General features: G+C 35.9%; 1 protein-coding gene across 1 annotated transcript in view; it reads right to left on the bottom strand.

The window, feature by feature from the left end:
* Positions 1–871: 871 nt before the first annotated feature.
* Positions 872–18,318, bottom strand: part of LOC140147783 (potassium channel subfamily K member 17-like) — a 107,092-nt gene continuing 89,645 nt past the window's right edge. The window contains exon 2 of the mRNA XM_072169532.1: positions 872–2,134. Within this exon, the coding sequence (XP_072025633.1) occupies positions 1,245–2,123 (879 nt within the window). The 5' untranslated portion in view covers positions 2,124–2,134 and the 3' untranslated portion in view covers positions 872–1,244. The remainder of the gene's footprint in view (positions 2,135–18,318) is intronic.

The raw sequence follows: 18,318 nt of genomic DNA, 5'->3' as shown, positions 1-18,318 counted from the left end.
GCGAACTTTGCTAACTTGAGTTAGAATAATGTCCGCGATATCAGTGACCAAAACAAAAACGGCAAAAAACCCAAAGAAAACTAGTAATGTCAATATATGTGGACGCGAATGAATTAGAAATATCTGGGGTTTTTTTTCTTGGTGACACAACGATGTCAGTCATTCACTAAAATGTTATAAAGTTTTTCAGGAATCAAAAGTCAATTTCAGGAATCAAAGGTCAATTCACAGCAATAAGAACTTCGCCGTGCGTTCATTTAAGTTCAGGAAAAACATATGAAGAGTACCTTTCTTTCAAAGTAGTTCTTGATTACTCTACGCCTTAATAATTCATTAAGGGCAAGTTCGTGGCTCAGATAAGAAATAGGGTAGTTCATGATTTTCTATATGGCGAAGCCATGTTACCAGACATGGCTTACTGGCCTGTAATAAAATATCGATCGAAAAGCAGTTGTAATAATCAAACTGAGTAATCAATTCAATAATAATTATTGTGTGTATAACATTAGATACTTTTGCATCAATAGCAAATTCTTGAAAATGAAAAAGCAACAGTGGAAATCTAACAAGAATGCAGTCGTGAATTACAAATCGTTTGATTTCGTTCATGATAAAAACCAAGTGCATGTAATTACATTAACATGATTAAGTTTATACTGTTACGTCATGAATAAGAATTTCTATATCCTGCAGGGACAAATGAGATGTAAAAACCCAGCAAACACCAACATATTCTTAAAACGTTTTTGTTAATTGTTAAGGGCTCGGATTTTTTCACGTATGTTTGTGGGACCTGGGACCAGACATATCGAATTGCATTCTGAATACGAGGAATGTCCTTCTGATATCAAATAACTTTGATTTTTATTTAAATAATCAAAATTATGTGATATCAAAAAGACATTTCTCGTATTCAGAATGCAATTCGATATGTATGATGTGCTCTCAGGTCCCACAAAAATACTATGCAAACGTTGCTATCCGATTCCTTAATAAAATAACATTCTGTTAGAATGTTTTGCATCACGTTTTCAAAAACGTTTTATGAATGTTGTTAAAACCGTTTTATACCCTTTATATATATAAACCGACATTTAAACCTTTTCTGTAAAACGTTGTGTGTTTGCTGTGGATAGATCATAGATCAACAGACCAATTGAAACACTATGTCTCAGTTTTGTGTTTCCCTTACTCGGAAGATGACAGTACTGTTCAAAGTTAACTTCCACACACTTTTTCAACCTTCACGAATCATCAAAAGCGTTCGCTGCTAGCATCAAGGAACTGACAGAAAATGCCATGTGGTCTTCTTGTTTGGACTCATCATACACGTCACCTTCATAGTTCTTGTGCGATCCCTTCCCCCTTCTTGTTCTGTGCTTCTTGGACGAAGAAGTTCGATCATTTTCGTTGCAGTTTTTGGAAAAGGCGGTTTCTGCAACTAATGTTTGCTTTGCAAGATCGGTACTCTTGATAATATCACCACCATTACTTATCCTATCCGTTTCTGTAATGGTACACAAAGGAGCGGAAGATCTCGTGTCTTTTACTGTCCACACACTGCCATCAGCACATATTTTTTTGGTAGAAGAGTTACTATTAGGACGGTTGCTTGAATTTCTCATTTTAATCCTATATGCTTTTCGACGATTTCCTGTTCTGCGAAATTCATTTTCAGCAATTTTTCCCAGGGCCATCATAAAACTTAGACCCATTGTTATGTAGATTACTGCACCAATCTTCAAAATCCATCTAGTATGTTCGGAGTGATCAGGGTAATTGCCCACTACATAGTCGCCGAATCCTATGGTGCTTATTGTAATGAAGCAATAATAGGTTGCTTCCCAGAAGTTCCATCCTTCAAAAAATTTGAACAAAACAGCAGGAACTAATACAAGAACAGTGAAGGCAGCCAATAAAAGAACAAACAGAATAATTAGTCTATGTTTGACAGACGTTGTTTCTTTGTGTGATCTTCGGCAAAAAGCAAAGTTGCGGATGGCATACTTGAAGAAGTTCAGCACGCCTTTATACACGGTGCTAAGTACAAACCCCATCAAGGGTATTCCAAATATGGCGTAGATGACACAGAAAACTTGCCCTTCAATGGTTCGAGGTGTCATGTTCCCGTAACCTGCAAAATATAAATAAACAAAAAAAATTAATTACTCTAATTTATTTGGGCTGATAAATTGTCGTTTTTAAAAGAATTCAGTTCAAATACAATCAGATTGCATTCGTGTAAACCATGCTACAGTTGCCGTATTTGGCATAGAAATTAGTACTTACAGCGCTGATTAATCTAGGCTATGGGGCCGTTTCAATATCACCCCGAGTTAGTAGGAACAGCTCTTTGAACTGTGCGCAAATGATTAAGTTACTAAATTACTAAAACCAGTTTAAACCCACATCATCGTGATTCTCTGGAAATTATGATTCAGAAAAAGTATACTTTGACCTATCTGAGAAGTACGGTTACAGAGTTCTGGGCGAAATAGTAGCATTGTGACGTCATACTATGTTTAGTGCACATCTGTTTTAACCAAGACTATATACATGTATTTTGTCATGTTGTAACAAAGTATAATTATATTGAATTAAAGTAAAGTTTTAACTTCGTATAATATCCATCAAGTATAAATTATTTGATACCAAAGTATGTAATTTATGATGTTATATTTCATTTGTCATATCTTTTTGTACTACTTATGTTGCTACTCTGGACATCGCATTGATCTATTGGGAAATACGCTTTACAGGTTCTATGTAATAACGTTACTATAATTTGCCTAATGCTGTATGTGTGTATGTATGTGTGTAAGATGCTCCGTCAGTTTTGATTCAAATCTCGCCAAATGCATATAGTCTTGAGATCGAGGAATATACCAAGAGTGTATAAAACTACATTTGGTCTATATTATTGTTATTCTTCAATTGCCAAAAAACACCAGCATGATTTGTTGTAACATCCAATTGCATTTTAATTTTTCTATTGCAAAACAAAGAGGGCAGGATAATTATGAAAAACTATCAAAAACATTAAGAAATGTGCAACGTTTCTTGAATCAATAATGGCAAAGGAATTGATTCATTATGACATTGTAACACATACATTGTGATACACATAACATGTACATGTACATCTACATGTACGTCTACATCTACAACAATACTTAGTAAAGCTGCAATATAGGTAATATCTGACTAAGAACATGATTGCCGACATCGGTCGTCAAAGGGCATGGCTCAGAAAAGACAATGAAACAAAAGGTTGAAATGCAATATTACACACGTTTTCATAAGAGATACAGGGTGATTCAAAATTAAGTAAACTCATGTTTTTGGCGCTTTTGTATGAAATCTACAGGAAATCCGCTGTAAATGAAAATATCATTAAAAAGAGCTGATTCGGATCGTCTAAATTAAAAAAACAATTGTTGTATTTGCTTACACCAAACTGAGTTGAATAAAACCACCCATTTTGGTAGCTGCACACGATTTCTCTTCCCAAACATGTAGTCATGATCATGCATGGTAGGGTGTTGACTGGTATCATGGGTATAGCGCGATTATTCAAATGCAAAATAAAGTTGTGTGGCAGGAGAGGTTTCGATCAATAAAGTCTACCGGGCTACATTATAGCCTAATGACGAGCCTCAAGAGTTTGTTAAATTTCAATTTCATCTTATTGCACTGCACAAAAAGAAACGAGCCAAGTACAATATGGCACTTCAATAATGGCGACAAAGTCAAAAGCTGCGATCGGGACGCAATATACTAAGGGGTGTGAAGTAGTCATAATATTCAATATAAAGCACCCATCACTTAACCGCTACGGGGACCAATACAAGTTACCAAGTGTACGTCCGAGGTTTTTGGGTAAGTGTCCAAAACGTCACTGATTACGAACTTTGGTTGCACATCTTAATTTTGTATTGAGATCATTGGTTAAAATTATTAAAGTATTAATATAAAGTCTACCAACACAGATCAACAACTTTCGTGTCAAAAGAAATGACTGATGACATTTACCAATAAACTTGTTCCTGACATGTTGATAACTTGCTGTGTTAACCATGTAACAAGCCAATACATTTTTTGGGAAATAAATTGCAGAGAAGTGTTTCACGCTCGACATGTGGAATAACGTAATTCATTAGGACTTTGCACTTATAATTGAATTAAAAAATATTAAATATATAGCATACCTACTACAACAGGTACAAGAACAATACACGAACGACCGTGATTATATTAACTTTGGCCCACTTATCGACCAGAACACAGAACGTTATAGACCTAGATAAGTATCGAGTAATAAATTGAATTTGGTTCGGAATCACGACTAACAGAATTTCATGTATTGTGGAGTTGTATACCCTGCAAACAATTGTACGAGTTCTTGATTAGTGCGAGACAAATTAATTATGGTGACCAAAGTGAGCTATTCCAGTTGAATCCATATACCCTTATGGAAGACATTACCTTAATCTTCCACACAGGAAGTGTGAAATCTACACCCCCTGTGTGGGAGATTAAGGTTATGTATTGATTTCAACTGGAATAACCACAAATTGTGTTTAATTTATTCCGGTTGTCGTATTGGGCTTCACACAACCATGACACAAACATTTTGATTGCTGAAGGAAGCACGATACGTTCTGCCTGTATGTTCTTTTCCCACAATAGCTTTTATACGTGTACCATTTCATTAGTGAAACATTTCTCTACGTTAAATTAATTATGAAGCAACAAGAATTTTGGTTAATAGAGTTTTAACTGTAACATTAGACAATTGTGCGCTCACCTGGAACGTTACTTAATTTTGTATGTACGAGTAGATGAAATATTATATTTACCATGAGAATTTTAGTGTTTGCCAATTTTCTATTTACACATCTTCATCAATTAACATAGACCAAGCGTTAAAGCAGCAACGGTAACGGTATTTTGCAGCTTTTTGCTGTAAACCTTTTACGAGCGCATACTACCGTGATGTCGCAAAGTCGGAGCTAACCATGCTAACAATGCACATTTTACTCATAAATTTCCACTCTGCAACAGCAGATCGCCTCAAGCAGCCAATCAGCGACAAGTGTGTTACAACAAAAGTAAATAAGCGATGTACGCTTACAATATGCTCTCGTCAAAAGTTTACAGGAAAAGATTATAGAAAGAACGAAGTTCATACGATAAGAAATCTAAACATATTTATACCTCTGAGACTTTTTCCTTCTCGTAAAAGTGTTACTTTGAAACAAGCAGTAGTTGAGGACGTAGGATTAATAGCAATATGCATATGGATTGAGGTGACAAAAGTACATTCTTTATAATGTTTATGACACTCACTATCTACCTTAGTGTAATTTTACATACAATGTCATGTTTCGGCTTGTAAGCTTTTTATTAAATACATTTTATAACAAAATACATTCACCACGCAAATTCCTCTAGGGTCTGTGGAATTACCTAACTTTGTTTTTGCAGTGTTTATGTACATAATAAAAAAAATTGCGAAAGAGAGGTAATACATGTATATCGACTTGAATGAATAAATGAATCTTTGTTTCAACAATTAAAGAAGCAAAATACATTGCAATCACGCATGAAAATATAACATAATAATAAAGACAATTATGGATGAGATGGTCGATTGGCCAACAAAACCAGCATTGGCAACAAGTTCAACAACACAATTGTATTAAAAGAAACAAAAACGGGGTTCCAAGCATTCTTCAATTAGGATAGATTCCATTTACTCGTATATTCGTATTTCGAAAGTAGCCGACTGAATTTGCTACTTTAAGGTTAGCAACTATTTCAAACTGTTGCGATCTGGTAGTTCACATCATCTTGCGAATGGTAGTGAGCATGTAGAAACATTTAAATATCACAGTTATACTTTTGTAGGTCCTGTGGTTCTTGTTATTATGTTGTAAAGAGGACTGAAACAACAACATATTTGTAAAACGACATAATTCATTAACAACAATAAATCAAGCACGTTTTCAAAGTATATGATTTGTAGAATGAACTTTTGCAAAACTTCAAAAAGTTATCTTTCAATAATAATTATATTGATTTAAATAATGAAAATCGAATAAATAAAATAAGGTTATCGTTATGGGAGTTCCATAACAGTGTACCTGTGGTCTTGATAAATGAGTAGTAAATACTTCCTTATTTCGTGTTTGATTATTCTTATTACCGTTCTTGTGTGATTTTATTAAATGAACATGGTAGCTTTTTAACAGATACATCCAGTTATAATATTATTTATATGTAAATTACAAACAAAACATGACATTCTGTTCTAGTTTGTTTACAAAGACAAGTCTACCAGTGGCGTCGGAAGCATACAAATTTGATGGGGGAGGGGTGGTCGGTGACGAGCATTTGGTTCCGGTTTGACTTCTTTTTTGGCGCCCTCGAAGCGTGCGAAAAATGTCAGACTAGTATAGCCCCAAATGAAGGTGTGTTCTTGTTATTTGATGAGCCAGTACGACCCCCTATTGCGCTATCTGGGTCCAACACCCTGTTTTTCGTGCTAAAAAGGAAGATGCAGAGGACATTTATTGCTTTATTTTTTCTTCTATTATGAATTCCAAAAGGACTTCACCCTAGCTACTCAGCCACACCTACACACAAAATCCCAACTCCCACACCCCCACTCGTACACCCCAATACACACCCCCCCCCCTGCACAGGCCCGTGACCAAGGGGCTGGGCGGACGCCCTCAATCCCAACATGCCCAAAACAGTCTCCTTTTTACCCCCCAAATGTCACATCTGCGAGCGTAGTGAACGAAAAAATTGGGTTTTGTTATGCCTTTTTGTCCAAAAAAAAAGGCCAAAATTTTGGAAAAAAGAGTCCACTTTTTCAAAATCCGCCACCTAGTCCAAAAATGTCCAAATTTGGATTTAAAAAAGTCCACTTTTTCAAAATCAGCCCCCTCCCTAAAAATAAATCCTGGTTACGGGCCTGCACATGCACTAGTATACGCAGATAGGATGGTAACATCTATTGATTTGAATATTGACATGAAATCGTCCGCCATGCCTACCAAGATAAGCTTGGGACGTTCTAATCGCCTTCCTATATTACTTCATTCATGTATTGGCTTGGACACAAGAGGTATCTCGAGGCTCAATAGGAGACAGATTGGACAGCTTATTGTTTTTTCTCCTTCTCTCTATAATATTTACCTGAAAGCTAAATTCAATTGATTTGCAAACATTAGAAATCTCATGAGACTGTCACGTAAATGCTTGGGATATAAATCAAAGCATTCATTTATGTAGGGTCCTACAGCAACGACCTTTTAATCTTCAGAATTACATGTCGTATAACTGATACTATTTATAGTGCTCAGGACGTTTTTAAACCAATCATTAGCCGATTTATTCACGCACGTTTGTTTGCGCATAATGGCTTTTCTCAATTTGCCACCTTCGGTTAGGGCCCATTTTCTGTTCCAATTAATTTCTAGCATACAGGGTGTCCCAGAAAAAATTACCTGGCAAATGGATTTGGACGTAAGTCGAAAAATAGACATCAGAATCCAAAAATCTAAACATCAGCGTGTAGCCCATCTTATTCTGCATCTTATACACCAATTTTACTGGAATCGGTTGTCTGATCGCGAAGACATGAGCGATTACATAACGCATGTGTCAATTCACTTCATTCCAAGTTTGAAAGAAAGATCATTCAACACAATGCGCACGAGTAGTTAAACTGTCAATGGGCTTCATATTTGAAATCCTTTTCGTTCTTTTTAAACAACCTGTTTCTTGCAAAACATTTAATTAGGTTTTGTTCAAATTTGAAAACCTGCGCGATATTGAAAATGAAAGCTTGCATGTTAGATGATGCTCGGTATTTTGTAAATATCTTTTTCGTTAATGTTGATATAAATGTTGCATGAAGAATACTACATAAAGAATTCCAGCTGGCTTAAACATTTCTCACACACATTAATGTTTTCGGAATATTTCCAAGAAATTGTATTGCAAAGTTTAAATCTTTTAAAACTTCAACATTAACATGATTAATGTTGCGTGGTATCAAAAATCACGCGTAAAGCTGTAAGCACTTGATCATTGTCATTCTTGGCTCAAATGTTCTTTGTAAAGTATATTTGCACAGCATAAAGAATTAAAGTTGGAGAGCTTCCAATTGCAGAAATCATAGTTTTCTCGGACAAACTGTTATTCATCTTCAGTGAAAGCATGAATGACATAACACCGTCGGATTTTAATAGATAATGTGGACTAAATTTAATGAGATACACAAACTTTAGGAAGCGGTAAGCGAGTATGAAAAAAGCGCCTGTTGATCAAACTTGGAATGAACTGCATTGATGCACGGATTATGCAATCGTTCATTTCTTCGAAACCAGTCAACCGAATCAAATAAAATTTTCGTATGTGATGCACAACAAAATAAGCTATGCGCTGCAATTTGAATTGTTTGATTCTGATGTCTATTTCTTGACTTACGTTCAATTTCATTCACTCGGTTATTTTTTCTGGGACACCCTGTAGAGCTTAGATGCAAAAAGTTCATGAAGTATAATTCTGAGATTAACACGTCTTTTCTTTTGCATAAAATTCTCAATTATTGGACAATTTCCGGAAATTCATAGAATTTCGGTTTTTGCTAAATGTTGACAAAATCATTTGTTTAAATATTATTTTTTAGGTTTTAAATTAAAAAGAACAGTGTTCTGTAGCATTAAATTGTGCGTTTATTTGTCTTTTATAGCTGTTTTTAATCAAATGTTGGCCCATTTCCGGAAAATAAGAAAGACTTTCGGAAATAAATAATTTCAATATCTCTTTAACGTGTTTAATACTTTCCTACAAAAAAACAAAAAAACTCGATCTCGGGTGCACGTTTTGTATATATGAGCTTTTCATTATACGTCGTGTCACCCATCATTGGGTCTACAGGCTGTCTCAAAAAAATTGTGCAAGTGAAAAGCACCCTCTTTGGTAATTAGAAAATACCATTGTGACATGATGCTTACATCGACGTCAAGGGCGTAATCTTAGCTCTCAAATGCCGCTTGTTCTGTTCAATTTGCTTGTTTTAATCTCGAAATATGTTTAGTTAACAACGAAAGGGAAAAATCACTATTGTGTCACTTTCACTATGGAAGAGGGCTGTTAAATATAAATCAATGATATTATCAAGTTTATCAAGAGTTCCTTCTTGAAAACAAAAAAATGCATCAATTACACAACAATACAAAATTGTTTTTCCTGTTTTTACTGTTTTATCCTAATACAGGTATAATGATTCTCTTTTTCACTTAACACAGATTAAAAGATAAATAAATATTTCACATTCTGCTGTAAAATCAAATACATGTGCATGTCAATGATTTTATCATGATAAAATATACTGTTCTCTTTGTCACACAAGACATGTTAAAAGACAAATATTGCACACCTATAGGTTAATGAACGCGTATTACTTGTTGGAGAGAAATTAGACAAAATAATGCACGAGCGCTGATGTTGATGTGTCTAATGTACGAGCCCCGAAGGGGGGAGTGCATTAGACGCATCAACTTCAGCTATCATTGATTTACATGTACAGACCTCTTCCCAATTGAAAGTGGCACAGTTGGGATTTTACTCTTTCGTTGTTAACTTAACATATCTCGAGATTAAAACAAGCAGATTGAACAGAACAAACGGCATTTGAGAGCTAAGACTGCGCTCTTGACGTTACTGTAAGTGTCATGTCACAACCGTATTTTCTAATGGGCCAAAGAGAGCGCTTTTCACTTGCAAAATTTGTTTTTTAGACAGATAATGTACAAGTAAAAGTAATGTATTCTTTTCTCTGTAGTCTTTAATAATTTGAAATTGAAAATATTATGTGACTAACCGATATCCACTTCGGGTATCATTAGTTGGGAATACGTGCATATTAGTTTGCATTATCTAACTAGTTGGTGCTTGTATATTTATCTTATTATTATTACTTTAAAGTTACCCTTTTCATAGTCTTGGTTTGCAATGACGTAGCTTGCGACACCATCAACGTCCATGTTGAGCTTAGGTTTTTGCGTCTTGATCAACACAACGTTATCGCAGAATGAAGACACCCTGATGGTGTCGCATGCTACTTCATTTCAAATAAAGACTGTCCATACTTTGAGGAATTGCTTTGTTTCCCCTACATATGATTCTGTGCAGTCCAGTTTAAACGCGGTTGCAATGCCGAAGAGTTTATAAATGTTCTTTAATCTTTCATAGACACCAGCACAATAGGGGATGGTTATCAGGGTTTTGCGAGTGGCTTGTTCAGAATCTTAGTTGGGGGTTACTGAGGCCTTTTTAGACTTGGACAGCATAGACTACATAGTTCCACTGACTGGCAACCGGATTCCGCTATATACACTCACGCAACATCTGGACACCAAATTGATACGGAGGATGTTAACATTCTAGATCGTGAAGAGGGGTGGTTTAAGCGGGGAGTTTCGAGAAGCAATTTGGGAACGAGTGTGTTGGATTGTCAATATTCCTTGCCGATTGACACGTGACCAGTCTCCGACTACGATCAATACCGGAGCATCTTTGCAGTTGCCAGATGAAGTCCAATGAGATTGGATGAAAATTTGCAAAATTCAAAAGGTCAGCCCAGTGTTTTATTGAACATTTACTTTCTGACACCTGGAAGCTATTGCAGAAGGCCCTAAACCCTCGGTTTGTACCTGGAAATGAAACAAAGTTAACTTGGTATAAAGGTGGTATCTGATGTGTTATTGATTTGCAGATACCTCGTTGAGAGATCAGATCCACACCGGCAAACATCATATCGAGGGTTTAGAACCAGAAAGCCGTAACTCACTATGACCAGCTCTCACGAAATGAGCATAAAGTTAACTCCTTGCTTTGGTCTTAAAAAATCAATATTTCATCCACAATGTCTTTTGACCCATTCCTGAGAGATATTGGCTGGGATTCCATTTCTGAGAGATATTGGCTTGGGGTCTCGATGGCTTCAACACATTAGTTAGGTTTGCATTCTCCATAGACTTGTACATAAAGTCATTATACATGTGAAATCAAAAATGTGTACAACTCTATGGAGTAGGCTAACCTAAGTGATGTGTTGAAGCCATCGAGACCCCAAGCCAATATCTCTCAGAAATGTTGTCCAAGGACATATCTTCAACATACCTGAAGTTGATGGTGGGTCAAATTGTCTGACATTGGTTTTCAGGGGGGTCAAAATGTACAAAAAATGTACAATTGGGGTTTTGCATGGGTAATATCTCAGCTAAAATATTCTAATAGGCTCAATATTGGATAAGAGTAATGTCCTACCAAAGGGCTCTGACTGGCAAAAAAATGGACAGTAAAATTATTTTTACTTTTGGAGTTCTGACCCCCCAAAGTTGGTCCTGGATGGACGAAGTTGCATTTTGAGGGCCCTATATCTTTTAAAGTAAAGGAGTTACAAGTTTTCTGATGCCAGATTTGAATTCTACACAAATAAGTATCCCAGGATACATACTTTTCAAAGTTGTAAAGGGTTCCCTTTATACATTTATGGACCTCCAAACGTCGTCTTTCGCGTTACGACACATTTTTTATGCTGACCCCCCCTAAATTTCAAATTGATGCCACGGGAAAACGAAATGGAGTATGAAGCTCAAATTTTCGGATTTTACTTTCTCATTAATATATACCACCACACAGAAAAAGAAAAAAAATTGAAGAGGTGCTGCGGTGCACATCCCTGGAGTTGACATGGAATGGGTCTTTTGTTTTCTATTGAATGTTGTCATGATTAATGAACTGTATCTTCTATAGTGAAATGGCAACTTTATACTCATTTTGTGGTAGAGAAGTGATTCACACGCGACGTGTGAATCAACGTAAATCATTAGGACTTTGCACTAAGAATTGAATTCAAAAATATTAAATATATACCTGCTACAACAGGTACAAGAACAATGCACGAGAAGTATGACTAGTTCCACAAACGATCGTGATTATATTAACTTTGGTCCACTTATCGACCAGGACACCGAACGTTATAGACCTAGATAAGTATCGAATAATAAATTGAATTCAGTTCTTAATCAAGACTAGCAGAATGTCATGTACACCCTGCAAATAATTTTACAAGTTGATTAGAGCGAGCCAAATTAATTATGTTGACCAAAGTGGGCTACGGTATTACAGTTGAAATCCACACACCCTTATGAAAGACACAGACCTTTATCTTTCACACAGGGAATGTAAAATCTACAAATCCTGTGTGGGAGGTTAAGGTCATTGTCTTCCATAGGGGTGTATGGTGTTCAACTGGAATTACCTAAAGTTGTGTTTTATTTATTTCGTCTGTCGCATTGAGAATCACACAAACACGTGTTCTGTCCTAATTCTCCCACAATAGCTTTTATACGCGTACCATTCTATTGGTGAAACATTTTTTTACGTTAAATTAATTAACAAACAACAACATTTTTAGTTAATAAAGTTTTAACTGTAACATTACACAATAATTTAATGTGTTCACCTGGAACTTTACTTAATTTTGTATGTAGATGAAATAATAAATCTACCATGAGAATTTGATTTTCCCAATTTTCTATTACACATCCTCGTCAAATAACATAGACCAACGTTTTAGCGTAAAAGCAGCAAAGCTATCGCTTGCTATTATGTTTTTTACCTTATGTACGGTCAAACCACTTCCCTGGTCAAACCCACTATAATATTTTGCTGTAAACCTTTCGCGAGCGCATAATACAGTGATGTTGCAAAGTCGGAGCTAACAATACATACGGCGTACAGTTCATTTATAAATTTCGACTCGGCAACAGCAGATCGCCTCAAGCAGCCAATAAGCGACAAGTGCGTAGCAACGCGGTAAATACGTGACATACGAAAAGATTAAAAAAATAACGAAGTTCATACAATACGAAATCTAAACACATCTTCTGAGAGTAGTAGTTGAGGACGTAGGATTAATATTAATAGAGAGATTGCGGAGAGGCGTTCACGGGAAACGCCATACGGGTTACGGATTTCTGCATTTTGCGGTAGAACGTCATATTCCCGTTCACATCCAAACTAGCCTCCTACACAGCCAGTTTGTGTCGGTCCTAACGCTCGTCGTTCCTAGTATGTTCGTGATAGCCGCATAGGGTCTGAACCAAGACTACGTGTAAACGCAATTGCAATCATGATGGCGCTATACTGAGACAAATAATCTAAAGGTAATAGGAAGCACCCATTGATTCACCTTGGGTGCATCGAACCAGAGAAGATTATCTTCTTTCATCGAACTACTTTCCTCGGTATTGATATGTAAATACGACTGGCTGTATCTATAATGCTCTAAGCATTCAGTCCAGATTAGCGATATTTGAGTTTTGCGGGCTATTGGAAAATGAGTATAGGCCTATATGTTCAAACGTGTATGCTATTTGTCTAAATAATCTAAACAGAGTTTGGTGTTGGATGCCTGGGAAGTCTTGGTGTATATTATTCGAATAGCAAGAAACAAACTCCATTATCATATAAATAATAACCTGTTTACTTTCTATTAGCAAGTTGAAAATAGATAATCTAATATGCCTAGTTCGATTACTACCCAGCAAACACAAATATATTACAGAAAACGTTAAATGTCGGGTTAAAGGTTATGTGAGGGTCAAGGGCATTAAAAAAGTTTTAATAACATTAAAAAAAACCTTTGTTTTAAACTTGTTGATAAACGTTCTAACACAATAGACACTTAAATATGTTTACTTTAGCATTTCGAATTTTGGCTTAGAATGTTGTTGTATTATTTTTTCAGTATAACACGAGTTTTCATGATTTTTATATAAACATGCATCGATATGTTATCAAAACGTTTTAACTAAAACCAAAAACACATGCATTATCATGTTTTAAAAACATTTTAGTATCCATAAGCAAAACACTTTGACAGCTGTTTTAATGCACAACGAAAAAGCAAGGCGAAAAATAGCGTTGCACGAACTTCTGTTCCCCGTCCCAAACAGACAATTATACCGCATTTATGCCGTAACACGACACAATCTTGCCTAAAACGCCTCTTCGCAAGCTGATTTTTGGACGGCATTTTCCACACACAAATGAATAGGCAATCTGCCCGTTCGAATTCGCGTCGAAAAAAATCGAAATTTGTTCACTTCTTCTTGTCTATACGAGATCAAATTTTAACCCCCAAAATGGATTTTATTACATGTCGGACTCTACTTGTTCTATTAGGATACTTTGATTCGTTTCATAACATGATAAACATAACATTTTCCTGCATTTTATAATGCGTTTTTTTGTCATTTTGGAACGTCATTTTTTGCTACCAACCGCAACGTAATCGCCTTACGGTTATTCCACGATTGACCAATTCACAATAGATTTCACCCTCTAGAGGGCATAATAACCGATTTTCGACTAATGTAGCTTGCTGTTCGCGTTCCCGTGTCACGTTTCACGTAAATTTCGCAATCTCTCTAATATGCGTGTTGATTGAGGTGACAAAAGCATATTCTTTATCATGTTTATGACGCTCACTGTCTGAATTCATGTAGTTTCACATACAATGTCATGTTTCGGCTTGTAAGCTTTAGATTATTAAATACATTTTATAACATACCTCCGCGCAAATTCTTCCTTGAATTATCTAACTTTGTTTTTGCAGCTGTTCAGGTACATACACAATTTTGTGAAATAGCGGTAATACGTATAATCGTACAACTAGTGTACTTGAGACTGGCATTGCAAGGGGTTGTGCAATCATTATGAGCCCAAAGGAATTTGTATATTTAAGAGTTTCCACCTCGATACACCTGAGCACACAATTTCGTCCAAGAGTTTCTAAGCAATCAGTGAATTGTCTCTACACAGTCTTTGATTACACTACACGGTTGAGTGCATAGCATCATAAGAGCTGTGTGAGCATCTAGCTGGAAATAGGCTCTGTGATTGTTTTTTGTCAAAACCTCAAGTGTTTTCTTCATCCAATCAGACATTTGTTTCATTCGGTCAACAGATAACACAATTCAATGGTTATAGCAAGGCAAATGTGGTAAATCTGTTGAAAACGACATATCCAAGCACGATATTTGACCAAAATGTAGGTTTTAAAAGTCAAAACGTCCAGTGATCCTTACAATTTTTTCAGATTTTATGTCATTAAATGAAAGAGCACACTTATATTGCAATGTCCCCTTGTAAATATTTAGGGGAGGTGACGCCCCCCCCGCTTCCGCCGCCTATGGAGTCTACGAACACTAACACTAATTTTTACACATCATGTTGGAACTATTTACACACACGCGCCACACTCACACACAAAATACCCAACTCAACCCCCACTCACACACACCCCCCCCCAGACACAGACGACCAAAGCACTATTATACGCAGACAGAGTGATAACATCAATTGATTCGAATAATGACGTGATATCTTCCGCCATGCCTACCAAGATAAGCTTGAGACTCGAAGTTGAGACGTTCAACTTTTACTGGCCTTCCTATATTACTTCATTCATGTATTGGCTTGGACACAAGAGGTATCTCGAGGCTCAATAGGAGACAGATTGGACAGCTTATTGTTTTTCTGCTTCTCTCTACTATATTTTACCTGAAAGCTAAAATGTACAAACATTAGAAATCTCCTGAGACTAAAACGTAAATGTTTGAATTATAAATCAAAGCATTCCTTTGTATATATCGACGACCTTTTAATCGTCAGAATTAGGTATTACGTCGTCCTCATTAGCCGTTTTATTCACGTTCGTTTGGCGCGTAATGGCTTTTCTCGATTTGGGACTTTCGGCACCAGAGGGCTCATTTTCTGTTCGAATTAATTTATTGCATTTACGTCGTGTCACCCATCGTTGGGTCTAGATAGTATACAAGTAAAAATGTATTCTTCTCTCTGTAGTATTTAATAAGAATTGGCTTACATTTTATAATTGACGATATTATGTAACTATCCGATCCACTCCCGGTATCATTACATGGTAATAGTTAGTAATAATTAAAGTCGTAAAGATTAGTTTCCATTACCTAAGTAGTTGCCGCTCGAATATTTATCAACATATTATATATATCCCAGGCAAAAATTTAGGCACGAGTCATGCCCATGAACATGCCAAAATCTTGCCATGAACATGTCAAGAACATGTCCTATTGTTCGCTAGCAACGGGCATGAATTTTCGTGAATTTGGGAATTTTGGATGGGTTGTTCATGCTCACACATGAATATTCATGCCCTTGCATGCTTTTGTTGTCATGTGTTTAGTCAGAGCCTTGACATGTTGGGGGCATGTTCATGGGCAACTCATGGGCATAAATCGCGGTCAATGTCAATTTCTCTCTATATAATTCTCTCTACTTAATTCTTTATTCAAGGGCGTCAATTACAATTTTAATGAGTTCAAATTTAACCACCCATGACAGTTAGCAACCTGGAAAACAGATTCTTTTGTTCTGCAAGGCTCACTCAGTCATTTAATGAGGCAATACAAACGATCGAATTTGGTGTTGAAATGAGCTAAATTTTGAGTTACACCTTTTCATTGTAAAATTAATTTTCTCGGCCAAATGAAAAGCAATCCTTTTCATTGTTTCAGTAAATGTCAGGAAAAACTGTAGTGCTTGATACTGTATTTTTTTTTCAAATCCTAGTGTTAAACTTAGGCGTGAAATTTAGTCATTTAGAGTAAGATTTTCGATTTTGATAGGCTTAAACTCTGCCCGCGAGCCTTTTTTGGATCAACCTTTTAGCTTTTCAAAGTAAGATAGTTCGCTAATGAAGGATTTTTCCCAACTTTCTAACGCACATCACCGTGAGCGATATATCATAGTTTTGTCAGAATTTCCGTTTTGATTTCACCATCTTTCACTGTCGGCTGAAAAATTTTCAAAATCAACACGTGAAATCTAAGGCTAGTACTAGCATTGTGGATCGATATCCCTGGGTTTAATAGGAATTGAGCGCTACGTTCTAAATGTAGCAGCGCTATATAAATATTTATAATGTATGTATGTATGTATGGCTATAGTGTTGCCAGAACTTCAATATAGCAAAGAAATTCCCAGACCTATAGCGCTCCTACTGATCATGTTTAACCAGAACACCCAATTGGGGATTTAATCGCTGGTCGGGCAATTTGCTTTCAATGAAAAATTGACCTGGATAACAACAAAGGAAATATCGGCTATTTCTGCTGGTTGCTCTCGAGATAAAAGTACTCACCATTACCTACTTTTACTTAGTTTGACATTTTCGGAGCATGAATGGAAAAAGGGTAAAACAAAAACGGAAATTCTGACAAAACTATAACATATAGACCCACACGATGTGCTTTACAGAGGTGGGAAATATCTTTCTTTAGCAAACTATATTAGTTTGAGACGCTAAAACATGAATTCCGTAAAAAGCTCGCAGGCGAATTCAAGGCCTATAAAAATCAAAAATATCACACTAAAAGACACAATTTGATGCTTAATTTTAACACCAAGATAAAAAAAAAAATGTATATCCAAGCACCAAGTTTTTAACTGACATTACTGAAGAAAAAAAGAATATTGCTTTATATTTGACCGAGAAAATTAATTTCATAGCAAAAAGGTGTATCTCTGAATTGTGCTGATTTTTACATGTATCGATCGACTTTTAGCGCGACTAAGCATTTCTAAAGAATTGGTTGTCCAGGCGGCTGACTGTGAATCCTTGATAGAAGATTTTCATGCCATATACAAAACAAAAGAATCAGAATATCTTGGCATGAACATGTGACCGATGCTTGCAAGCCTTCATTATATAAATAAATAATAAAATGAGAGTGGCTTATGGATCAATCGGAAGACATAAGGTTTAAAGAAAAATTGAGACAGGTGCAATGAGGTAAACGTATTGACTGCCTCTCGTATCTTCCTTTGCACTCTCTTTGTATGATTAAGACTACCATTCAATTACGAATTAACAAGGACATGTAATACAATATTAATTTTTGACAACTTTATATCCAATACGTGTCTTGTGATTGAGTTGTAGGTTAAATGAGTGTTTTTGTCATCCATCTGTATATGTACATTAATCGCATCACTTCCGAGACTCATAAATACTAAATTGGGTTTCGAATATCACAGGTAATCTATTTTTGGTCTTTCAATACTATTGATGTATTGCTCATTTACCTTTCCGAGTGTCTTTACATCTTTATAATTCATAAATGATTGAACATTAAAATGTTACTTTCCAGAGATTCTTCCTGTTATGTCATTAACTATGCAAAG

This window comes from Amphiura filiformis, chromosome 3 (assembly GCF_039555335.1).
Source record: "Amphiura filiformis chromosome 3, Afil_fr2py, whole genome shotgun sequence".
NCBI classification, from domain to species: domain Eukaryota; kingdom Metazoa; phylum Echinodermata; class Ophiuroidea; order Amphilepidida; family Amphiuridae; genus Amphiura; species Amphiura filiformis.
This window is presented reverse-complemented; position numbering and strand designations above follow the sequence as displayed.